Source organism: Mobula hypostoma, chromosome 4 (genome assembly GCF_963921235.1).
Source record: "Mobula hypostoma chromosome 4, sMobHyp1.1, whole genome shotgun sequence".
NCBI classification, from domain to species: Eukaryota; Metazoa; Chordata; class Chondrichthyes; order Myliobatiformes; family Myliobatidae; genus Mobula; species Mobula hypostoma.
Window position 1 is genome coordinate 159,156,025 of NC_086100.1, and position 22,389 is coordinate 159,178,413.

At 40.8% G+C, this 22,389-nt stretch overlaps 1 protein-coding gene across 3 annotated transcripts in view; it reads right to left on the reverse strand.

Annotated features, from left to right (window-relative positions):
- The window catches only part of ppm1kb (protein phosphatase, Mg2+/Mn2+ dependent 1Kb), a 47,562-nt gene that overhangs the window by 10,694 nt on the left and 14,479 nt on the right, over window positions 1-22,389 (reverse strand). For all 3 annotated transcript variants that reach the window (XM_063046826.1, XM_063046828.1, XM_063046829.1), the window contains exons 4-5: window positions 3,921-4,086; window positions 2,315-2,459 (exon numbers count right to left, since the gene is read on the reverse strand). In XM_063046826.1, the coding sequence (XP_062902896.1) occupies window positions 2,315-2,459; window positions 3,921-4,086 (311 nt within the window). The remainder of the gene's footprint in view (window positions 1-2,314; window positions 2,460-3,920; window positions 4,087-22,389) is intronic.

Consider the following 22,389-nt stretch of genomic DNA (forward strand, 5'->3'; position numbering starts at 1 on the left):
CACTGAACTAACAAAATATAAGACCATAAGACACAGGAGCAGAATTAGGCCATCTGGCCCACCAGGTCTGCTCCGTCATTCAATTATGGCCGACCCTTTGTCTCCCCTCTTCAGCTCCACTTCCCGGCTGTCTCCCTGTAACCTTTGATGCTGTGTCCAATTAAGAACCAATCAAGCTCTGCCTGAAATGACTTGGCCTCCACAATTGCCCATGGTAATAAATTCCACAAATTCACCACACTTTGGCTAAAGAAATTTCTCCGCATCTGTTTTAAATGGACGCCCCTCTATCCTGAGGCTATGCCCTCTTGTCCTAGACTCGCCCACCATGGGAAACGTCTTTTCCACAAAATATCTAAAACTCAAAAGCATTTCTCTCTCTCTGTGTCACCTATATGCAAAACTGGTCAAGCAGTTACTTCAATACAGCATAATTGGAAAATAATTTGTTTGAAAAGGTAATTAACCACAATTTTTATTAATTAGAATTTTTAAAATACCATTGCCTAGATAATTGACTATAAAGGTATTGAACTATGTAATTCATTTTCTATGTTGATAAAAACTGCAGAAAACTAGAAATGCACAAGTCCACAATTTTATTTTGGGACTTTACGTTTGCCTAATATCTACTGTGCTTGTACAGTGGTTTTCAATTGTATGTAATGTATACCCGAGGTTTTCAGTAATGTTTTTGGCTCCTTCTATATGTACAATCAACTTCCAGTCTACCTCTGAAGCCTACTTTTGCATTAAGATAACCTCTTAACAGATCCCAGGCCTGCACAGGAAACCCAAGTCAAGTACATCTCTTCAGGTAATAAATATAGTCACTTTCCCTTTGGCTACACACGTCAAAGTTGCTGGTGAACGCAGTAGGCCAGGCAGCATCTCTAGGAAGAGGTACAGTCGACGTTTCAGGCCGAGACCCTTCGTCAAGACTAATTGAAGAAAGAGCTAGTAAGAGATTTGGAAGTGGGAGGGGGAGGGATGGAGCCAAGAGCTGGACAGGTGATTGGCAAAAGGGATGTGAGAGGATCATGGGACAGGAGGCCCAGGGAGAAGGAAAAGGGGGAGGGGGGGAAAACCCAGAGGATGGGCAAGGGGTATAGTCAGAGGGACAGAGGGAGAAAAAGGAGAGTGAGAGAAAGAATGTGTGTATTTAAATAAATAACAGATGGGGTACGAGGGGGCATTAGCGGAAGTTAGAGAAGTCAGTGTTCATGCCATCAGGTTGGAGGCTACCCAGACGGAATATAAGGTGTTGTTCCTCCAACCTGAGTGTGGCTTCATCTTTACAGTAGAAGAGGCCGTGGATAGACATGCCAGAATGAGAATGGGAATGGGACGTGGAATTAAAATGTGTGGCCACTGGGAGATCCTGCTTTCTCTGGCGGACAGAACGTAGGTGTTCAGCAAAACCACCTCCCAGTCTGTGTCGGGTCTCACCAATATATAGGCCACATCAGGAGCACCTGACGCAGTATATCACCTCACAGGTGAAGTGTCGCCTCACCTGGAAGGACTGTCTGGGGCCCTGAATGGTGGTAAGGGAGGAAGTGTAAGGGCATGTGTAGCACTTGTTCCGCTTACAAGGATAAGTGCCAGGAGGGAGATCATGGGGGAGGGATGGGGGGGACTAATGGGCAAGGGAGTCGCGTAAGGAGCGATCCCTGCGGAAAGCGGGGGGGGCGGGAGGGAAAGATATGCTTAGTGGTGGGATCCAATTGGAGGTGGTGGAAGTTACGGAGAATAATATGTTGGACCCGGAGGCTGGTGGGGTGGTAGGTGAGGACCAGGGGAACCCTATTCCTAGTGGGGTGGATCTCCCCCTCCCACTTTCAAATCTCTTACTAGCTCTTCCTTCAGTTAGTCCTGACGAGGGGTCTTGGCCCGAAACGTCGACTGCACCTCTTCCTAGAGATGCTGCCTGGCCTGCTGTGTTCACCAGCAACTTTGATGTGTGTTGCTTTAATTTCCAGCATCTGCAGAATTCCCCTTGTTTACTTTTGGCTAGTATGCTTTCAAGGGGCAGCTTGTAATCCTAACTATGTAGACCCTTCCAAGCTCAACCTGTGCTGCAACTGCTCCCCAATCATTGTCAACCCCTAGCAAAACACCACCACCCAGACTGTCAGACATTGGACCGATTACAGAAATACATAATCAAATGGCCATAGAAGGTCACTATATCTGGTTACTTCAAATAGCTAAATACATGGTCTGTTTTGAACTATGATTAAAACTGCAGTTAAAAACTTTATGGATTCCAAACGATGTGCAAAACAGTGGTCTGAAAGGTGTGCAAGCTCACCTTAATTCGCCTGGTTTCTGGCTCAGCAATGACTCCAACAGGTTTTAAAGCAATATCTCCTATACTCCGTGTCATTGCCAATCTCCCATTTACATGTGGTTGGCCCAGACTGTTCCATGAAACAAATCCACCACATTTCTTAATCCTGTCAAAACAAGTACAAAAAAAAACTTAATAAATCCTGTGAACTACACCCTATCCTCGTTATATGCGTCTTCAGACAATGCAGATTCACAGTTATGCGAGGAACCTATTTCTACCAACGTCTCCTTACATGTGTCCAAAACTCAGTTATGCGAGGAGCACTGCTTTCCCACCAATACAAGTCATGTGCACACACCTCATAGTCTCACTGTTGGGATGAGAAGCACCACTTTCCCGCCAATACAAGTCAGGTGCACGCGCCTCACAATCTCACTCCCGCCAGTCTCGCATTGGTTTTGGCAAGGTGTGGATGCGCGATCTTAAACTTTTGTTGGTTTTACCTACGGTGCAGTGATTTTGTGCTTGAAATATTTAACTATGCCTCCTAAGCATCCGATGTCATGTCCTGGGCCATCAGCCGAGCAGCAGAGAACTGCTTTAACACTTGGAAAAAAAGTTGGAAATTATAAACAATGCGGCATCAGCTGAAGGTAACACAGCTCTGGGATGCTACTTCCAGGAATAGAATCTGCCTTTAAAGTCCTTTTGTTGCTTGACAATGTGCCAGCCCATCCTAAACATTTGGACAACATTCATCCTAACATAACAGTGCGTTTCCTGCCGCCTAACACAACATCACTGATTCAACCACTCGACCAAGGTGTGATCCACATTCAAGGCTAACATTTTTTTTTACGGCGACCTCTCTCTCAGATGGTGCAAGCAACAGATGATTTTGAAAATCCCGAGTTTACCAACGGTGAGGGAATAGTGGAAGTCAGAACACTTAGCACAAATGGCGATGGACATGGACCCAAGTTTAGAACGGAGTCAACGTTTCTGTCTTTCCCTGCCGTCAACCCTTTTTCCCTACAAGCAAATTGATGCTGAAAAACAAAACGCTGCCAAGCAAACAACCCTCACCACTTTCTTCAAATTGGTGTCATCTCCTGCTGTCCGCAGTTCTAAGAGTTCTCTGAGTCTTCCTTCACCCCTTGCTGTGCTTGATATGATCCTGACGACCACAACCATCCACCTTATCCATGTAAAGTTGCCCGACACCACAACAACCACTCATCTCCCGGAGCGAACACACCTGCCACTGTTGGTGAGTACTGTACACCCTAGGATGTTAACTTTCTATGATTTATTACATTGCATATTATCTTAAATTGAAGAAATAATACAAATGTTGTCTTGTGGTACTGTTTTTGTGTCATATTGGTAGGAAAATGTGAATAAATTACAGATAAAACATATTTAGGAAGCCCTCTGGAACACTTCCTTATTTTCTCTATTTAAATAATTATTCATATTATGCGATTTCACATTATGCATTGACTGTGAGGAACGTATCCCCCGCATATAACGAGGATAGGGTGTACATTTAAACTTAACAATGTGAACTGAACTACATGGATTCTTAACAAATTCTACTAACATTATTTTCATTAAGGATTACCTTTCCCTCTCATCCTTTCTTTCTGGAGTATGGTCCTCAGTTAGTCGCTTATGTTTTCCTTTACGGCAAAGAATTGCCCGACTATCACCCACACTTGCCACCACAAGCTCAATGCTATCACGTAACAGAGCCACAGTGGCAGTTGTCCCAGAAGTAAGGAAGGAGGCTAAAATCAGAAACATTTTAAGTTAGTTTTTCAAAGTATGGAGTATACTATCTAAATTGAAAGCATTTAAAAAAGTATCAAAATCAGTATTTTAATTATGGTCAAAATTATTGCTAAATAAGCAGAAATGTCAAAAAAAGGCTGTAGCATGCAGGCATTAAAATGCAATTAAAACTAGAAAATGGGTATTATATTTTGTTAACAGGGCTATATGCTCAACTTAGGTCATGCAAAAATGACTAAAAATCACAGCATTTTTAAAAGCTTGTATCCAAAGATATGTACAAGGCACTAAACTTTAGCTTATGAACTGTCAGTTTGAGAATACTGGCAACATTTGGATTAGTTTCCAGTTAGCATCAAGCCCTGTTGTAACAATAATGCAGAAACAATTACTGAAAGGATATATACAACTAAATAGCAAGTTCAATTAAAATTGTATACTATATAGCAGGTATTTTTGTGCTATCTGCATATTTTAGAAGGGGTTCCTTTGTAGAACTCCAATTTCAAAATACAAATTCATGAACAACACCCAAAGCCTAGAATGAAAGTAACATTTTAGATAATTGAAAATTGGGGTCAGATTTCTAGATCTTTTGTTTTAATCAAACTAAGCCTCCTCAGCTTGGGCTCTTTTTACCCCTCCCAAGGACCTCCCAACAAATTAGCCCTTGATTCACCTATCACCAGAAGGTACCCCACTATCACAGCACAGCAACATAGTCCAGCATCACTTGCAAAGACAGACTGACATGCCAACTAGCTCAATCAGAAAAGTCAAACTATGCATATTCTCAATAATAGCTGGTACAGAAACTTTGTTTGACACTCAATGTTCTGCTCTATGCTTGTCAATAACAATCAAACAGGAACAATACATATTGCAAGTGAAAGAAGTCCAGGAAAGCCTTTCATAAATTAGGGTTAACAGTAACAAGTATGATAAATACTTCTACAGAAACTAGTCTCCACATACACTTTCCTAATTCTTTTAGGAATGAGAATAAGAAAAACCCAAATAAAAATTTAGGTTTTCATCTCAGACTTCTGATTCAGTAGAAATGACTCCCAATATCTCACAGCGCATTAAAACAATCTTCACATATATGGTGCTGCTATTCTAATAACCTGCCTAGTAAATTAACTATTTGGAGCAGCTTCCTCTGTATAGATCAGGAAATATTTACTGTATCTGTCTATGCATTGGATGATAACTTATAATATAATCACCATTTAAACTAAATTGCGTTAAATTAACATTTCTGACAATCCCACTCCCCCTTAAATGTAAATGTAAAAATATTTCTTAGGGAGCAGTAAAATATACCTTGATGATACTGGTCTCAACTGCTTTAAAAAAAAAAATCACACATTACAAATTTAAACTGAAATGAACTATTTTGATTAATGCTGATCTCTCACCCTTATTAAAATATTTAACTATAATAAATTGCTTTTCTTATGGAAGATAATACATGGGACAGTATTCTCATTGACACAGAACTTTCAATCAATAATGCAATTGCGCTAGCCACAAAATTTGAAGAAAATTTCCCTCAAATGCCTAGTTCTTTGTTGTAAACTGCCTTTTATCAACAACCCCAACTTGGATACCAGTTCAAGATTCCCAGTATCCAGAAATTGTTATTTCTTGCAATAGGCTGAGCAACCAATCACAAAGCTTAGAATTTCCTGCTATAGTGAGCCAACCAGCACTCACCTCTGATCCAAGTGCTACTCTGTGATTGACTTTGACTCTCCTAACTGAAACTTAAGCTCTCAGAGGTCTGATCCTTAATGGTGAAGTCTCAGATAAGCACCATCATGAAATGTGGATGGGATTGGTAACGAAGCAAGCCCAGAGAATGGCACTGGCTGAACCACGTTTCATGGATTTAATTGAATCAACACTGGTTATACCTATAATCATATAACCATATAACAATCTCAGCCCTTCTAGTCCGTGCCAAACTCTTACTCTCACCTAGCCCCACCTACCTGCACTCAGCCCATAACCCTCCATTCCTTTCCTGTCCATATATCTATCCAATTTAACTTTAAACGACAACATTGAACCTTCCTCAACCACTTCTGCTGGAAGCTCATTCCACACAGCTACCACTCTGAGTAAAGAAGTTCCCCCTCATGTTACCCCTAAACTTTTGTCCTTTAACTCTCAAAAGTCAAACCTGTTTCTTGTATTTTAAATGCTAATAAGAACCAAATCATCAGAAATTTGAATTTCTTACTTAAAGCCTTACACTTAAACAAAATATTCAAAAAAGCCAAATTTAATAAATATAAATTAAATTTGCCATCATGCCCTACAATAGATTTCCTTTACAGCTAAGAATTAACTGCATATTTATCAGGTGTCTAGACTCCACAAGCAGTTCTGTTTCAGCCAGTTCTTGAAAAAACACTGAAAGCACCATGGAATTTCTGTACCAAACTGAATATTCTGAAAGTCGCTCTCAGTTCCACAAAAGTAGTATCAGTCAACATGGAGGAAACTAGCAATATTTCACCTCAACACTTGGACCACGATCAAGTCCCCAGATATTTCACAGGCTGTGTACATACATCTATTGATGCTTCTGGACACATCTTCAGTGATGTTCCTGGAACCATTGGGTGTTTCGGGTCTTTCAACATCATACAACCTCCTCCAGGTGACTCAGTCGGGGCTGGTCAGACCCCAGCTTGTGCCAAGATGGCCAGCTACTTATGACTCCATGACTCCCCTCTCTTGAGCCACAGCCACCTTGACGCCCTCTCTGCCGCAGCGGTGATACTGCGGATGGCTCTCCTCTTCCTCTCTCCCTCGATGCTCAAAATGCTGAAGGCTCTAACTAAAGGACGGGCTACGAATCCCCTACAACCAACCTCCACTGGGAGACACCTCGCTCTCCATCCAGCCTGCTGACAGTTGCTGACCAGTCCTGCGTACTTGGAGAGCTTCCTTTCAAAGGCTTCCTCCAAGCTATGTTCCCATGGGACTGTCAGCTCCAGCAGCACCACTTGCTTAGTAGACTCAGACACTAGGACAATGTCTGGTCGCAGGGTGGTGGCTGCAATATGGTTGGGGAACTTCAGCTGCCCTTCGAGGTCCACCAACAGTTGCCAGTCCCTTGCAGAGGTCAGAATGCCTGCAGATGTTCTTTTGGCTGGTATTGGCTGCTCCCCAGCTCTGACAAAGGCAATGGTCTGCATGGAGGGTCGGGACTGCTTCGCCCACTCAACTCCTGCGCTGATGGCTTCAGCGATGGTCTTCAGGACCTGATCATGCCTCCACCTGTACCGTCCCTCACCAAGTGCCCTTGCACAGCCGCTGAGGATGTGCTCCAGGGTCCCTCGCTTGGAGCACAGTGGGCACGCAGATGACTCTGCCTTGCCCCATGTGTGCAGGTTTGATGGGCTTGGAAGCACATTGTACACTGCCTGGATGAGAAATTGATTGCGGTGTGGTTCGGCTTTCCAAAGATCAGCCCAGGTCACTTCCCTCTCAACTGCATTCTCCCATTTTGTCCAAGCTCCCTGTTGCTTCATTCCCACCACCTTGCAGGCTCTCATCTCCTCCACTACTGCTCTCACCTCCTCCTGAACTAGACGATGCCTTTCCTTCCCTCTGGTGTCCATTTGGGGAGTTGGAAAGGATCCTAGCCCAGCTCGGCCTCGTGTGACCACTCCCACCAGCCTCCTGTGACGCAGCCTCGCCTCTGCCTCCTGAACAGCTTCCTCTGCCCTCCACTTCCTGCCAGTACTTACTTGGATCCCTGCTCTAGCCACCTTCGGGTCACTTGAGTCCCTATACTGTGGCACTTCTCTGGCTCTTGTTACCTTGAATTCTTCCTCCAAGGATTTGAAGGGCAGTTGCAGTTTGTTGTGGTGTCCGTAGAGTGCGATGCTGCTCAGGCTCTTTGACAGCCCAGCCATCTCCTGAGGTGGTGCTAACCCTCCTCTCTAAGGTTTCGACTGTTGAGATCAGAACTGCATAGACGAGGAGGGGCCACAGGATTCTGGGAAGAATGCCATGCTGATACACCCAGGCTTTAAACTTCCCAGGTTGGCCAGACTTGTCCACAGATTTCAGCCAGCCATCCAACTCGGTGCAGGTTGCCTGAATGGATGTTGTGTCCCTTGAAGAGCTGTCAAAAACTTTGCCTCAGCTCTTGACTGGCTTTTCTGTGATGGTTGGGATGGCTGTGCCTGCGATGCTGAACCAGAACTTGTTCTCCACCTTCCCTTTCCTCAGCACCATCGATCTTGATTTGGCAGGTTTGAAACGCATCCAGGCCCACTCCACCAGCTTTTCAAGCCCTTGCAGAATCCTCCAGCAGCCTGGGACTGACTCTGTGGTGACTGTGAGGTCATCCATGAATGTCCTGATAGGTGGTTACCGTTGAGCGGAATTCATTCTGGGCCCTCTGCACTCTGATTCAGCAGACTTAGTGAGCATGTTCACGGCTAGGGAGAACAGTGTCACTGAGATAGTGCGCCCTGTGATGATGCCGATCTCCAACTTGTGCCAGGTTGATGTAATTGCTCCTGAAGAGACCCTCATCCTGAAGTTGCTGTAATAATCAGCGATAAGGTCTCTGATTCTGCTGGGGACGTGATATTTGGTCAGTGTGAGCTGCACCAGCTTGTGCGGAATGGAGCCATATGCATTTGCCAGGTCGAGCCACAACACTGACAGGTTGCCCTTGTTCTCTCTGGCCTCCCTGATGAGCTGTGTCACCACACCGATGTGCTCCAGATAGCCCGGCATCCCTGAAATGCCACCCTTCTGGTCTGATGTATAAATATAGGTGTTCTTTGCTAGGTAGGTGCACAGCCAGTTAGAAATTGCACTGAAGAAGATCTTCGCCTCGACACACAGCAGGGAGATGATGCGAAACTGATCTATCTGGGTGGAATTTTCCTCCTTCGGGATCCACACCCCTTCAGTCACTCTCCACTGTTCTGGGATCTTCCCCCTTCTCCAGAAGATTCTCAGGATCTTCCACAGACGCAGCAGGAGTTTGGGGCAGTTCTTGTACACTTTGTACGAGGTGTTGCTTGGTCCTGGAGCCGAGCTTGCCCTTGCTTTGCGGACTTCCTTTAATTGCAACTCTGACATGTCGAACTGCACATCCGGTTCAGGTGGGTCTATTAGGATGTTGCACTCTCCTAACTCCTGCTCTCTTTCAGGATCATTATTTATCTTCTTCAGATGTTGGTCTATGTCTTCCTGCGAACAGGCCAATTTCCCACTGTGTTTCTCCCCCAGCAACTCCTTGGTGAACTTGAAGGGGTTGGCAATAAAGGCCGCATGTTTTCGAGCCCTTTCACGACGCCGCCTCTGATGCCACTCTGCCCGGCGGAGGACCCTGATCTTCTTTCGTAGTATGCACATCAGCTGGGCCAAGCCAATGCTCTCCTTTTCTCCTGCCTCCTTGTATTAGGACTTCAGCACTTTCATCTCCTGCCTGATGTTGTGGATCCTCTATGCTCTTTGGTTCTTCGAGTTAGATGTTTTGGAGCCTTCCTTCTCTTCTCCGAACCGTTCAGCTGCGATACTAACAATAATTTGTTGTCATGACTTGCAGCTTCCTATCAACCCCTCCCTTCGCCGTTGCCTCCAGAATTTGGTTGACATCTTCGTCAAACTGCTTCCACAGTGAAGTCACGTTAGCTGCAGGCCATTTGATCCACCTCCTGTTAGACTTCATGTTAGAGGGATTAGTTTGCAACACTTGGAGATTCCGGGCACTATGGGGTGATTCCGGGCCTGGCCCCTCCTTCGTCTCACCAGGTTGGACACCTGCGCGTTGTGCTGCTCCTGCTCCCGCCAAACACTTAGTGGATCTTCAAGCTGCGATCGTTCTTGCAGATTTTGCCACATGCACACTGCTTCCTCATCGTCCTTTGTTCATTGCCTGGGTCTGATGTCGTTGTGTCCATCTGACTGGGGTGCTCATCCTCCCCCCCTCTCGGGCACCCCTGGGGGTATCAAGTATAAAACAAAAACAATGCTCATGCTGAAGGACAGCACCTCATCTTTCACATGGGCACATTAAAAACCTTGGGACTTAAGACAGAATTAACAGTTTTACACAACCCCCTTTTACCCCTACCATCTCCATGATTGTCTCCAAATGCTGGTTATTAAAGCAACTGCCACCTTGACATCTTGGATCTGCATTCCACTACAGATATTGTTCTCCCCCCCCCCCCAACTATGCAACCTGAAATAGTCACTTTCACTTTCTTCCCACTTTCAGTTCTGAAGACCCGAAACAGTGACTTCAGTTTCAAGTTTCCAGGATTTGCAATTTTTTTGTGCTACATTAAATGTTCAAGGTTTAAAGCATTTTACTGTATGTTCTAAAGTCAGGACGTTATGTTGCAGCACTATAAAATTCTAATTAAGCTGCATCTAGAGTATTGTTTACAGTTCTGGTTGCTCTATTAAGGATGTAGAGGTGTTGGGAGAGAGTGCAGAAGATGTTTAACAGGACGCTGCCTGATTAGAAGTCATGTGCTATAATGAGAGATTAGACAAACTTGGGCTGCTATCTCTGACTGGCAATCTGATGGGAGATCTGAGAGGGTTAAAAGGTTATGAGAGGCATAGATACAGTATTCCCCCCCCCCCCCCACACCCCAGATTGAAATGTCCAATACCAAAGGGCATTCATTTAAGGAGAGGGAGTAATTTCAAACTAGATGTGAAGGCAAGATGTGTGGGTGCCTTGAATGTGCTGGCTGGGGTGTTAGTAGAGGTAGATACATTAGGTACTTTGTAAAGAGATGTTTAGATAGGCACATGAATGTGAGGAAAATGAAAAGATATGGACATTGTGTAGGCAGAATAGATTAGTTGGCCATTTGATTATTTGGTTTGACACAATATTGTGGCTGAAGGGCCTGTTCCTGTGTGGTACTGTTCTATGTTCTAATTGAAACTATTCCAAGAATGAAAAACAATGGAGGCTGCCACTTGGCAAATGACAGCTTCTAGTAGTATCCCATTCCATACAATTTCCCTCCAGTCCTGTATAATACACCTTTGATTCTTTAGCTACTTAGTGCCATACCAAGGGATAATTTACAATAGTCAATAAACCCACCAGCACAACAATGGCTGCAACTTTGGCATTTGTGTTAAATAATGTGTAGAAATTCCAGAATTTCATAAAATTATAGTGAATAACACAATGACAACTTCTGTAAAATTTGTGCCAAGTTTTTTTTTCCCAAAAACACTTCAAAGAAATGCCTTACTAGAATCTAATATTTCCTCTCCTTAAATCTAAAGTATTCCATGTTATCAAATATTAAAAAGGGGAGAATATACTAGTATTGCACGGTGAAAGAGTCAGCAGAGTGAAGGGGTGTAAACCAGTGTCCCTTCAGGTGAAGGTGTTAGGTGAGTGCAAACAGAATAGGGAAGAGAAATAAAGAAGGAAAACCAAACAGAAGAAATCAAGATGAAAGTTACGATATGCTGAAACTTTGCAAGGATCTTTCAATACAATAGGATGAAGGACTTAACCCAAAACATTATCTAATTTCTGATGCCAACTGGTCTACTCTAGAAGTTTGTACAACTATATGTTCATAGAAGTTTCACACACAATGTTTTCAAATAGCTACTCTTAGTTTAAGAGGAAAAATACCTGCTTGATATAGTATACAAAAATTTACTCCAAGAACTCTAGCTAAACTCCTTTACCTGCTTTTAAATTCATAATTTCTGCAGACTTTGATAGAGAATTAAATTTACTAGCTGCAAGGATTAAAATGCAATTGTGTATCCATCTAACTACACAGGTTATAAAAAAAATTCTAAAAGTAAGACAAAACATACATTACAAATTTTCCTCATTAACAATACTACATTACTAATTTCTTCAACAGGTCTGAACACTCACTGGAGCAGATTTTACTAATGGGACAAAGAGGATGTAAGGGACCTTCCAGTAGTCCAGGCTAGGAACCGCTGGACTCCTTCACCTGGGAGTAAAAGGGAGCAGTTCTCCTTCCACTGAAGCCCAACAGTGTCCAGGGCCTCCAGTTCTAGAGCCGCTGGTGCTGCGCAACAGACCAGGTACAGACACTGCTATAGATAACATGTACACAGAGGCAAATAGGAAATTTACGCAGGGATGTCCAAACAATTCCTGCAACACTGGAAATATAATAACTGGAGCTGGATGAAAATGTTTGCAATGTGAAATTATGCAAAAAATTTACTGATTTTACTAATGTGTACCTGGTAAGTCGTATAGAAGAGGATCGTGCAAGGTAATTAAAAATGGTGCCAACTCTAAAATATTAAAGATTTTGAATTCCACCTTCCAATCCTTTACATCTGAATATTCAGAAGTAACTTTTATTCATCTAAATTTCATCTGTAGCTCTTAAAAATATTACCCAGTGTTACAGAGCAACAACAGATCATGGTAGAACCAAAAGGCAGATGTTAAAATTGCCAAAAAGTCTTTGCAGTATCTGATTTACAGTACTATACAAAATGCCAGAATAATATCCTTAACATTTGGAAAGGTATATTATAATTGTAAGCTCTAAGAAATACATTGTCCATAATGCCAGAAGATATTTTGTACGATATTAGCAATGCAGTTTAGTGCAGATTGAGCATTAGGTTTAAAGTACAGGCTATTCCAGAACCAAGTCAAAAAAAGTAGTTTTAATAAACTTGTGCATTGTTTTTTTTAAAGCAGACTCCTATCACCAAGTAATTTATCATCTTTATTTCAGCACATTATTTAAAAATGAAAATCCAATGAGCACAAATTTCAAGTTTCCAGAATACAGGGCTTATGGAAAGAAAGTTAAATTCTTCCAGAAACAAAATGGAAAGTCATAAGGAAACTTGCTGAAAGTTACTCAGTCAAATTCACGAGCATAAATATATCTGAATAAACAAGAATGAATCTTTATAGCATAAAATTCTGAAACTGGCTGCTGACTATACTAAGTTTTAAGTCTTGTAATTCAGGATCATAGAGAATGTAGACTGGTCATACCACAGGTATAAACTCAATTTGGAATGGGATTAGGTGTGCAATCAAGAAAGGCAATCCCAGAAATAATCTACAGCAGGACAAAGTTGTGAACATTGTAGACCCAAAGCAGTTACTGTCAGCCGCCGAGAGATTGCTCAGTAGAAGTGGGAATAGTGAAGATGAAGGCTGTTCTCTGGGCTAGAACAAGGAGGGATAGGGAAGACTTAAGAGAAATGTAAATAATAGTATGACAAAGGGATGTGAGAGAGAATAGGAGTTGGCCAGGGCCAGGGCCTAGGGGGACACAAAAGGCATTCTTGGACAGGGAAGATCAAGGGGAAGGGTGAGAAGTGAGGTGGTAGCAATGAGCAAAGGCCATAGTATCTGAACTTAGCTAGAAGTGTATTTACCACTATGCATGTGTGTGTGTGTTAATGATCATGGTTCAATAATTTGACAATTTCTCACCAATACACCAAGACCATGGTCCATCAAGCCTATGCAACACCTGACATACAATTACCATCACATACAAATTTCTCCTCCTCAAATGAGATGATTGAGAGTGTCTGAACTATTATAGGCAGCACCCCCCCCAAAAAAAATTGTATGTAATTCCACTATCATGGTCAGAAACTCAAATGATTTGACACTGCTGCATTGAAAGAAATACAGTAAGTAGGAAATAACTAACTTAAAATACAAGGTACTGGGTACCCCTTCCAAGACAGCAGAGTGAAAGAGAAATGCCATTTTCTGAGTTTTACCATCAAGAATGAGCTAGTCTGATGTCCTAGTGACTCTCTCTATAGGACAATGAATACTTTTTGTACATTGCCATTCAACCTCTTTGACCTATACTGGCTGTCAGAACATTATTCCCATTTCCCACAACCTCTCCCTCACTTGTCCTTTAACTACGTACCACCTACGGCATAAAACAGGCCCTTCAGCCCACTGTGCCCATGCCAACCATCAAGCATCCATCTATATTAGATCCTTTTTTAATCTCCCCAAATTAAAATCATCTCCCCCAGACTCTGGCAATCACCTAAAGAGTTGAGTGAGTTTGAATTTATGTAACCAATTGGCCTACCAACCCACACATCATTAGGATGTGCAAGCACCCAAGGGAAATCAACAGTCATAGGGAGAATGTGCAAATTCCACAGAGACAGAAGAAATCAGAACCTTAAGCTCAACCGAACATGGAACCAGTAAGGTGTCATCATCCTAGTACTGAAAAGTACAAATGAAACCATTGAGAACATAGTCTAATTCATGCCCTGCTTAATCAGCTTTTTCCAGTTACCAAAGAGTTGCTTCTCAGACAACAGTGTGGATTACATTCATTTGAAGCACAGCAGACAGCTGTCATTCTCCAACAAAAACTAAATGGATTAAGCAGTCATTTTTTTTTTAAACCTCAAAAGCCTATGACAATATTAATACACTGAATTTCATCTCCAAATGCTTCCCACTAGAACAGGGCTGATCTCCAGCAGATCAAAGTGGTGCAACTAGTAGGCTTGATATCTCACAACTCAATTAAAGAGAATTCAATCCTGATATCTAGTGCAAATTAGAATTCACATGCTCTCCCTGAATCCATGGGAGTTTCCCATATGTACTCCAGTTTTTTTTTGCATTCCAAATACATGTGGGCTGGTAGGTTAGTTATTACAGTAAACTGCACCTAAAACTGCAGAATAGTGGAGGCTATGATCCAAATAACCATATTTATTTATTGAATCCTAATGGGGTTGGCCCTACATGCAGCTTCAGCAAAAGATGCTCTATTACATATCCCATAGAATATGACCCTTTGATTACCAGCATGACCCATCTCACAGCACAGAGCAACAATCAATACTATCAAAAACCAGCATTATTCACCCCTCCACTTCCTAATCCCTGTATCATGTCACCATATAATGGGGGGGGGGGGGAATCATGTTTTTAAAGACTTAAGGGGAAGAGGCAAAGATGGCAAGTTAGAGAATACTGGCCGATGAACAATATTGAAGATTCGATGAGGGAAAAGAAAGTAAAGGTATTTCAAGTATGGAAAATTATCAAACTAGTCACTTCCAAGAGGTAACCAAGAGGACAGTTGAGGGCAGAGCAGTGGATGCTGTTGATATGAAGTTTAGCCTTTAACCTGCATAGCAGACTAGTCTGGAAGGTTTGATTGCATGGGATTGAGGAAGAGACAGCCAATTGGATTCATAATTGGAAGCAGAGTGGGAAGATCAAAAGTGTTTTTTTTCCGTGAAGGCCTGGACTAGTGGTGTATCACAGGGTTGGTGCAGGGACTTTTGTTTGTTATTTATACAATCAATTTGGATATGAATGTACAAGCCATTGTTAGTATGTTTTCAGGTGATACTAAAATATAGTGAAGAAAGGTTTCAAACTTTACAGGGGTTCTTAATTAGCTAGTTAAGTGATCAGAAGATTGGCAAATGGTTTTCAATTTGGATGTCTGAAGTGTCGCATTTTGGGAAAGTGAACTAATGTAGGACTTGTACAGTGAATGGTTGGGCCCTGGAAAGTGTTGGAATGGAATTTTTTTTATTGTCAAAAGTACTAATACAGTGAAAAGCTTGTCTTGCATACTGTACATACAGATCAATTCATTGCACAGTGCACTTATGTAATACTAGGTAAAACAAAAACAGGTTTCAGAATCAAGTATAGTGCAGGTAAACATTAAAGTGCAAGCTTGAGGTGTAGATTGAGGGAAAGAGTCCACCTCGTCAAACTAGGGAACCATTCAAGTGTGATAGAGGCACTCCTTGAGCCTGGTGGTACATACTTTCAGGCTTTTGTATCTTCTGCCTTATGGGTAGAGAAAATGCCTGGGGTAGATGGGATCATTGATTATGCTGGCTTCTTTACTAAGGCAAAGTTTATACAGGGGAGGTTGGTTTCCAGGATGTGGACACAGCTCAGGACAACTCTCTTCAGTTTCCTGCGTCACACGCAGAGCAGTTGCTAGACCAGGCTGCTCTGCGTACTAATAGAATGCATTCTATGGTGCATCAACAAGTATTAGTTAAGGGGACCAAGAAATATGTACAAAGTTTACTGACAGCAGTGTCAAAATTAGGTGGGGTGCTGAAAGTGCTTGGTACACTGGCTTTCATCAGTCATGGCACTCCATATAGGAGTTGATACATTATGTTACAGTTGTACCAAGATGTTGGCAAAACTGCATTGTGTACAGTTTTGGCTGCCCTGTTACATGAAATGCATCAATAAACTAGAAAGAGTGCAAAGACTTATGAGGATGCTGCCAGAGCTCAAGGGCCTGAGTTTTAGGGAAGAGGGTGAGCAAACATGGTCTTTATTCCTTGGAACAAACAGGATTGACAAGTGACCTGACAGAGGAGTACATATCGTGAGGGGTATAGACAGAGTGAATGCAGAGTCTTTTCACCAGGAAAGGGGAACTAAAAACTAGAGGTTATGGATTTAAGAAAGGTGAAATATTTAATAAGTAATTCAAGGGGAATCTTCATGCAGAAGGTAATGCATATGCGAAATGAGCTACTACAGGATGTGGTGAGGCAAGTACATTAACAACCAAAAGACATTTGGATAAATACACAGATAGGAGGGGTTTAGAGGGATTTGGGCAAATATTGACAATTGGGACATGGATGAGTTGGGCCAAAGTTTTCATGCTCTATTACTCTACAACTTGAGGTTTTTCTCCTAGGTCTTAGGAAAGAAAACTCAAGAAACTGGGGCCATAAAATGACTTTAGCAAGGATTAAGGAGAACCCCAAACTCATTTACAAGTATATTAGAAGCAAGAGGGTAGTCAAGGAAGGAATTCGTCTAAGAGGCCAGAAAGGTCATCTACACTCAGTAGCACTTATTAGGTACCTCCTGTACCTAATAAAGTGGTCACTTGAGTGCGTATGCAGAGCCGGGGAATGAGCAAGATATTAAATGAAAACTTCCTATTGGCATTCTTCAGAGAAAAAGACACTGAGACTGGAGAATTAAGGGAGGAGACGCTAAACCCCCAGAGCTGATTTCTAAATGTCATGAGTATAGAAAAGCTTTATCTGGAGAAAATTAGAAGTAACCTTTATGATTCTTCATTTAAATTTGAACAGATTTGGGGACCTTTTATTCGATATTTTCATTTAATGTAATATTTACCCTTCTTGTTTTTTTTTCACTGTTTTAATGGAGGTCGGGATTGAGGACGTGATTTTAAGTTTAACTCTGTTTGGTTTCAAGTTAGCCCATTGCTTTGCTTTGCTTTTAGTTAGTTGCACGGTGGGTTTTTTTTTGGGGTTTTTTTTTCTTTTTTTCCATTGATATATATAAAATCTAGTATACTATTATGTTATCTTGGTTTCTTATGCTTAAATTACATTGTTTGTAGTATTTTCTTTTTGGTATTGTTATCTTTTGGAATTTTATTATACTTTAACATTGTATTAATGTTTATATGGCTTACCTTTTTTGTATACTTACTCAATAAAAAGATTTAAAAAGAAAGAAAGAAAGAAAGAAAGAAAAGCTTTAAACTACAGACTTAAACACAGAATTTTCCTTTAATGTCATTTCAGTTGCATAATTATTCCTACACTAATTGCATGTTCTGGAGTAGCCTGTTCTTGGCATAGCAACTAACACATTTCATAACAAATACCAAAACATAGAAAATGTTGCACACAGTAGTGAAGGAAGGTGACATGCTTAAGACCTACATTAATGCAATGCCTTGAATTCAATATATTTATACCTAATTTAATTACCATACACAAATTTAGCTACTGCAATTCCATACACAGCAGCTTTAAATTTATGCTGCAGGATTAAAATGCTCTTTACTGTTCAATTTTACAACAGTTTTTCCATTTGAAGTAGAACACTAATCAAACTCCCATTAACCACAGTTACTGGATAATGCTTCGTGGCTATTGCAGTTAAGTTTTGCAACTCAATTCTAGCTAGCTTGTATGGGGAGGGATGGAGAAACACCCTTCATCAGGACTCCTATAGCATTTATTGTAACTTATCAATAGCTCTCAAACTGGTCAACTTTTACTATTTAAATTATTTGTGGATCTTTTGTTTCAGAACAGAGATGACTTAAATAAGCATTTGCACAATTTAAAAAAAACACTACTTTTACATCCCACTTGAGTTTTAGCTTTTGGAAGGTGTTAACTGTCACAACATTATTGATTACATAATATAAGTAAGGACATCATAAACACAAATATACTTTTACAAGGACAAATCCCATTATTGGAAAACTTAATCGGTCCTCCCATGGCCTTGTTCATAGAATCAGGAAATACCTAACAAGGTTCTTACACTTGTCAGCTGAAAAACTAATTAGCCTAATCCCATCTTCCAGCACAAGGTGTATAGTCCTACAAGTACAATGTTAACAACACATCCAAGTATTTTATAAATACAATGAAGATTTGTTTCTACTACCCTTTCAAGTAACAATAACTGTTATTTCCCCATTTTAAATTTGTATTGCACAATTATCTTCTACCAGATGTCTTACTACACACCAATCACATCTAACTGTGGATAAATAAGTTGTTCTGCCAAGATGGTTGGGCTTTAAAGAAACAATCTGCATTACACATAGGGGGAAAAAAAACTTCAATTCACCACATCTGCACAGATCAAGAAATGAATTGAAATAACATCAGAGATGTTTCAACTCAAGGTAATACACCTGATTGATTTAAGCCATGCTTTTGGACTCTAGACATGAAAGGCAAGTATAGAGGAGGAGTAAGCTAGTCAACCCTTGAGCCACTTGACAAGGTTATGACAATGTATTTTTAAAAATCTGAAACTGAAGTAATACCTCTTCCCACTCCCTCCCATAAACAAATGAATACTAAAGATCAAAAGCCATTATTAAAGCAGAACAAAAGGAGTTGGGGCACAACATAACTAAACTTCAGCTGTCACACTAGCTTACATAGAATATTACAGCACAGTAAAATTTCTTTCAGCCCACAATGGCAATCCAAACTAATCCCATCTGCCTGCACATGATCCACATTCCTCCATTCCTACCCTGTCTTGTAATGGTCAAGCCAATTTTGAATGCAAATTATCAAATCTCCATTGGGCAAGTTTTAAAATACATTGTATTTTGAGATGAGCTCCATTTTCAGTACAAATGCAAGAATCCAAACTTAGTTCATACGCTGTTCGATTCAATCCAAGAACTGTAATTAGTGGGTGCATAGAAGTACAAGTGCATAGTTCATTGAAAACTGTGTCGCAACTTGAGAGGGTAGTGAGAAAGCTGTTAGCATGCTGCTGGCCTTCATGAGTTTGGACACTAAATATAGGAGTTGGGATATTAACTTACAGTTGTACAAGTCATTGATGAGGCCACACCTGCAGTACTGTGTGTAGCTTTGGACACCCTATTATAGGACAGACATTAAGCTGGAAAGTACAGAAAAGATTTAAGAATGTTCTCAGGTCTGGAGGGTCTAAGTTATACAGAAAGGTTGGCTAGCCTAGGATGATATCCGTTGGGAGTATTTGAAAAAGAAGGGTAACCTTATGGAAACGTTTAAAATTATGAGAGCCATAGATAAGATAGATGGCAAGTCTTTTCCCCAGAGCAGGGAAGTTCAAAATTAGGGGACAAAAATATAGGGCGAGAGGAAAAAGATTTATAAGGTACTTGGAGGAAGCTTTTTCCATGCAGAGGACGGTGAGTATATGGCAAGAGCTGCCAGAGAAAGTGGTTGATGCAGGTACAATTGTATAATTTCAGAATCAGATCTAGTATCATTGCCATATATTGTGAAATTTGTTATCTTGTTTCAGAAGTACATTGCAATACGTAATAAAGTATATATAAAAAAATTAAATCAGTAGTGCAAAGAGAGGGGGAAAATAGTGAGATAGTGTTAATGGGTTCATTGTCCATTGAGAAATCAAAGGGCGGAGGGAAAGAAGCTGGGAAAATGCACTAAAAACAAATAGAGATCCATAATTTCTTGAAAGTGATGTCACGGATAAATAGGGCATAAGACACATTGGCCTTCATAAAACAGAGCAGTGAGTACTGGAGTTGGTATGTTAAAGTTGTACAAGATGTTGGTGAGGCCTAATTTGGAATATTGTGTGCATTTTTGGTCATCTACCTATAGGAAATATATCGATAAGCTTGAAAGAATGCAAAGAAAATTTCCAAGGGTGTTGCTGGGACTTGAGGACCTGAGTTACAGGGAAAGGCTGAACAGATTGGGACTTTCGTGAAGTGCAGGAGTACAAGGTGAGATCTTATAAAGGTATACAAAATTGAGAAGTAGTGAATCACAATCGGAATAAGATTTAATAGCACTAACAAATGTCATGAAATTTGTTATGCAGCAGCAGTACAATGAAATACATTATAAAAATTGTAAAGTTATTTACATTTTTTTAAATACACACTTTTTTTAAAAAAGTTAAATTAAATAAGTAGTGAGTTAGGATTAATGCAAGCAGATTTTCCTCCCTAACTCTGGGTAAGACTAGATGAGGTCACAAGTTCAGAGTGAAAGGTGAATATTTAAGGCAAATCTGACAGGGAACTTCTTCACTCAGAGGGCGCGCAAGCATGGAACAAGATCCCGGTGGAAGTGGTAGATAAGGGTTCAATTGTAACATTTAAAGGAAGCTTAGACAGGCATATGGATGAGAAGGATATAGAGGGCTAGGGTCTGGTGCAGATAGATGGGACTAAGCAGACCAGATGGGCCAAAGGGCCTGTTTCAGTGTTGTAGTGCTCTATGCTAACTAGTATTAAAGCTACACAAACATTTATTGTACACATTCATTATAGTGAGCATCTTAAGGCACGGATCACCAAATAAAAACTAATGCCTCTAATTCCTCCAAATATTTCTTACCCCCATATTATTTACAGCTGGCAGAAAGGCAATTGAGATCCCTTTTGGAAATGAAAAATAAAAAAAATAAAAATCACAAATCTACGTCAACTTAGCTAGTTTAACCAGCTGTCAATGTATTTCACTGCCACTGAAGTGGCACTGCACAGGACATTCTGATCTGAAATTTCATCCAGATAATTGTGGATAGTGGAGGAGGTAGCCTAGGTAGACTAGATGTAGCCACCCCATATATGGCCCAATACAATTTAACTCTTCATCTATCCTCCAGCTCAGTCAACACAGATAGAAAAATGGGGGGAAAAAACATGGTTAAATGTGGCAAAAATGGCTATCAAAAACAGCAGTAATGAAGAAAATAATAGACTAAACTTCTCCTCCTGCAATTTCATCCAAAGTTGTATCTGTTTTGTACCACATTTCTCTATGCCCTGTGACTTTATTCTACTTTTCTTTAAGATCTTCTATAATGGCTCAAATGTACATCTTTAAAAAATATTTCTCTATGAAGACATGAAAAAAGACCAACATTGGAATTCAGATGTTTTGACTTGGGCTTAAAGCCAAGACATCAACTGTCCCTCATTGCATAGGGTTGCACAGAGGTGTTTTACAATGAAGAAAAACATTTACAACAGGAAACATGATGACCAAAGCAGCTCACCAACTATAACAAGTTAAATTACTATGAAGTCCCTGATGTCTAGCAGCTTGCTACATTCCACTTATAGCCCAATCCAGCATTCTTTCTGAATGAGTTGTGTATAAGCCACATGCAAGCAAGTGAAATGGTTAATGAAAAGTACTTAATTACAAGGACATCTTCATGAAATCCAAGCACAACTAATTTACTTAGCTGGAGCATACAGAACTGTTTAAAACAAAATTGCATTTACCCTCATGATTTATCATTTTAATATTATTCACATCTGTAGTTGTTTCTAAATACAATGGGAGAGGTATTGCAGTGTGGCTTTTATTGAAACAGTGTGGCTTTTATGGAAGCAGAATGACATTAAAGCACATGCATTCTTGATTCTTGTCCTCCATTACCAATGCTGTAGATAAACTAGCTTCTTATACTGTTGACACGTAAGTTTCTCCAAAGAGAGTTCCCAATTTCATATTGTACGTTGAGCCTTACCCATTAAAAATAGACCGAGATTGACAGAAGATATGCCCTCAGTGGTACCTGTATCCCTACATGGATAACAAGGTTAGAAGTAATGCATTTAGGGAAGATAAACAAATAAAGAATTTGGAATGTACATACTCGTCAAAAGACTCAGGTAAATTCTGCATCACAGTGGTTACACTGGCCTGTGGGCATCATATAACTGGCCTTAGTGTGCACTGATGATAAATTA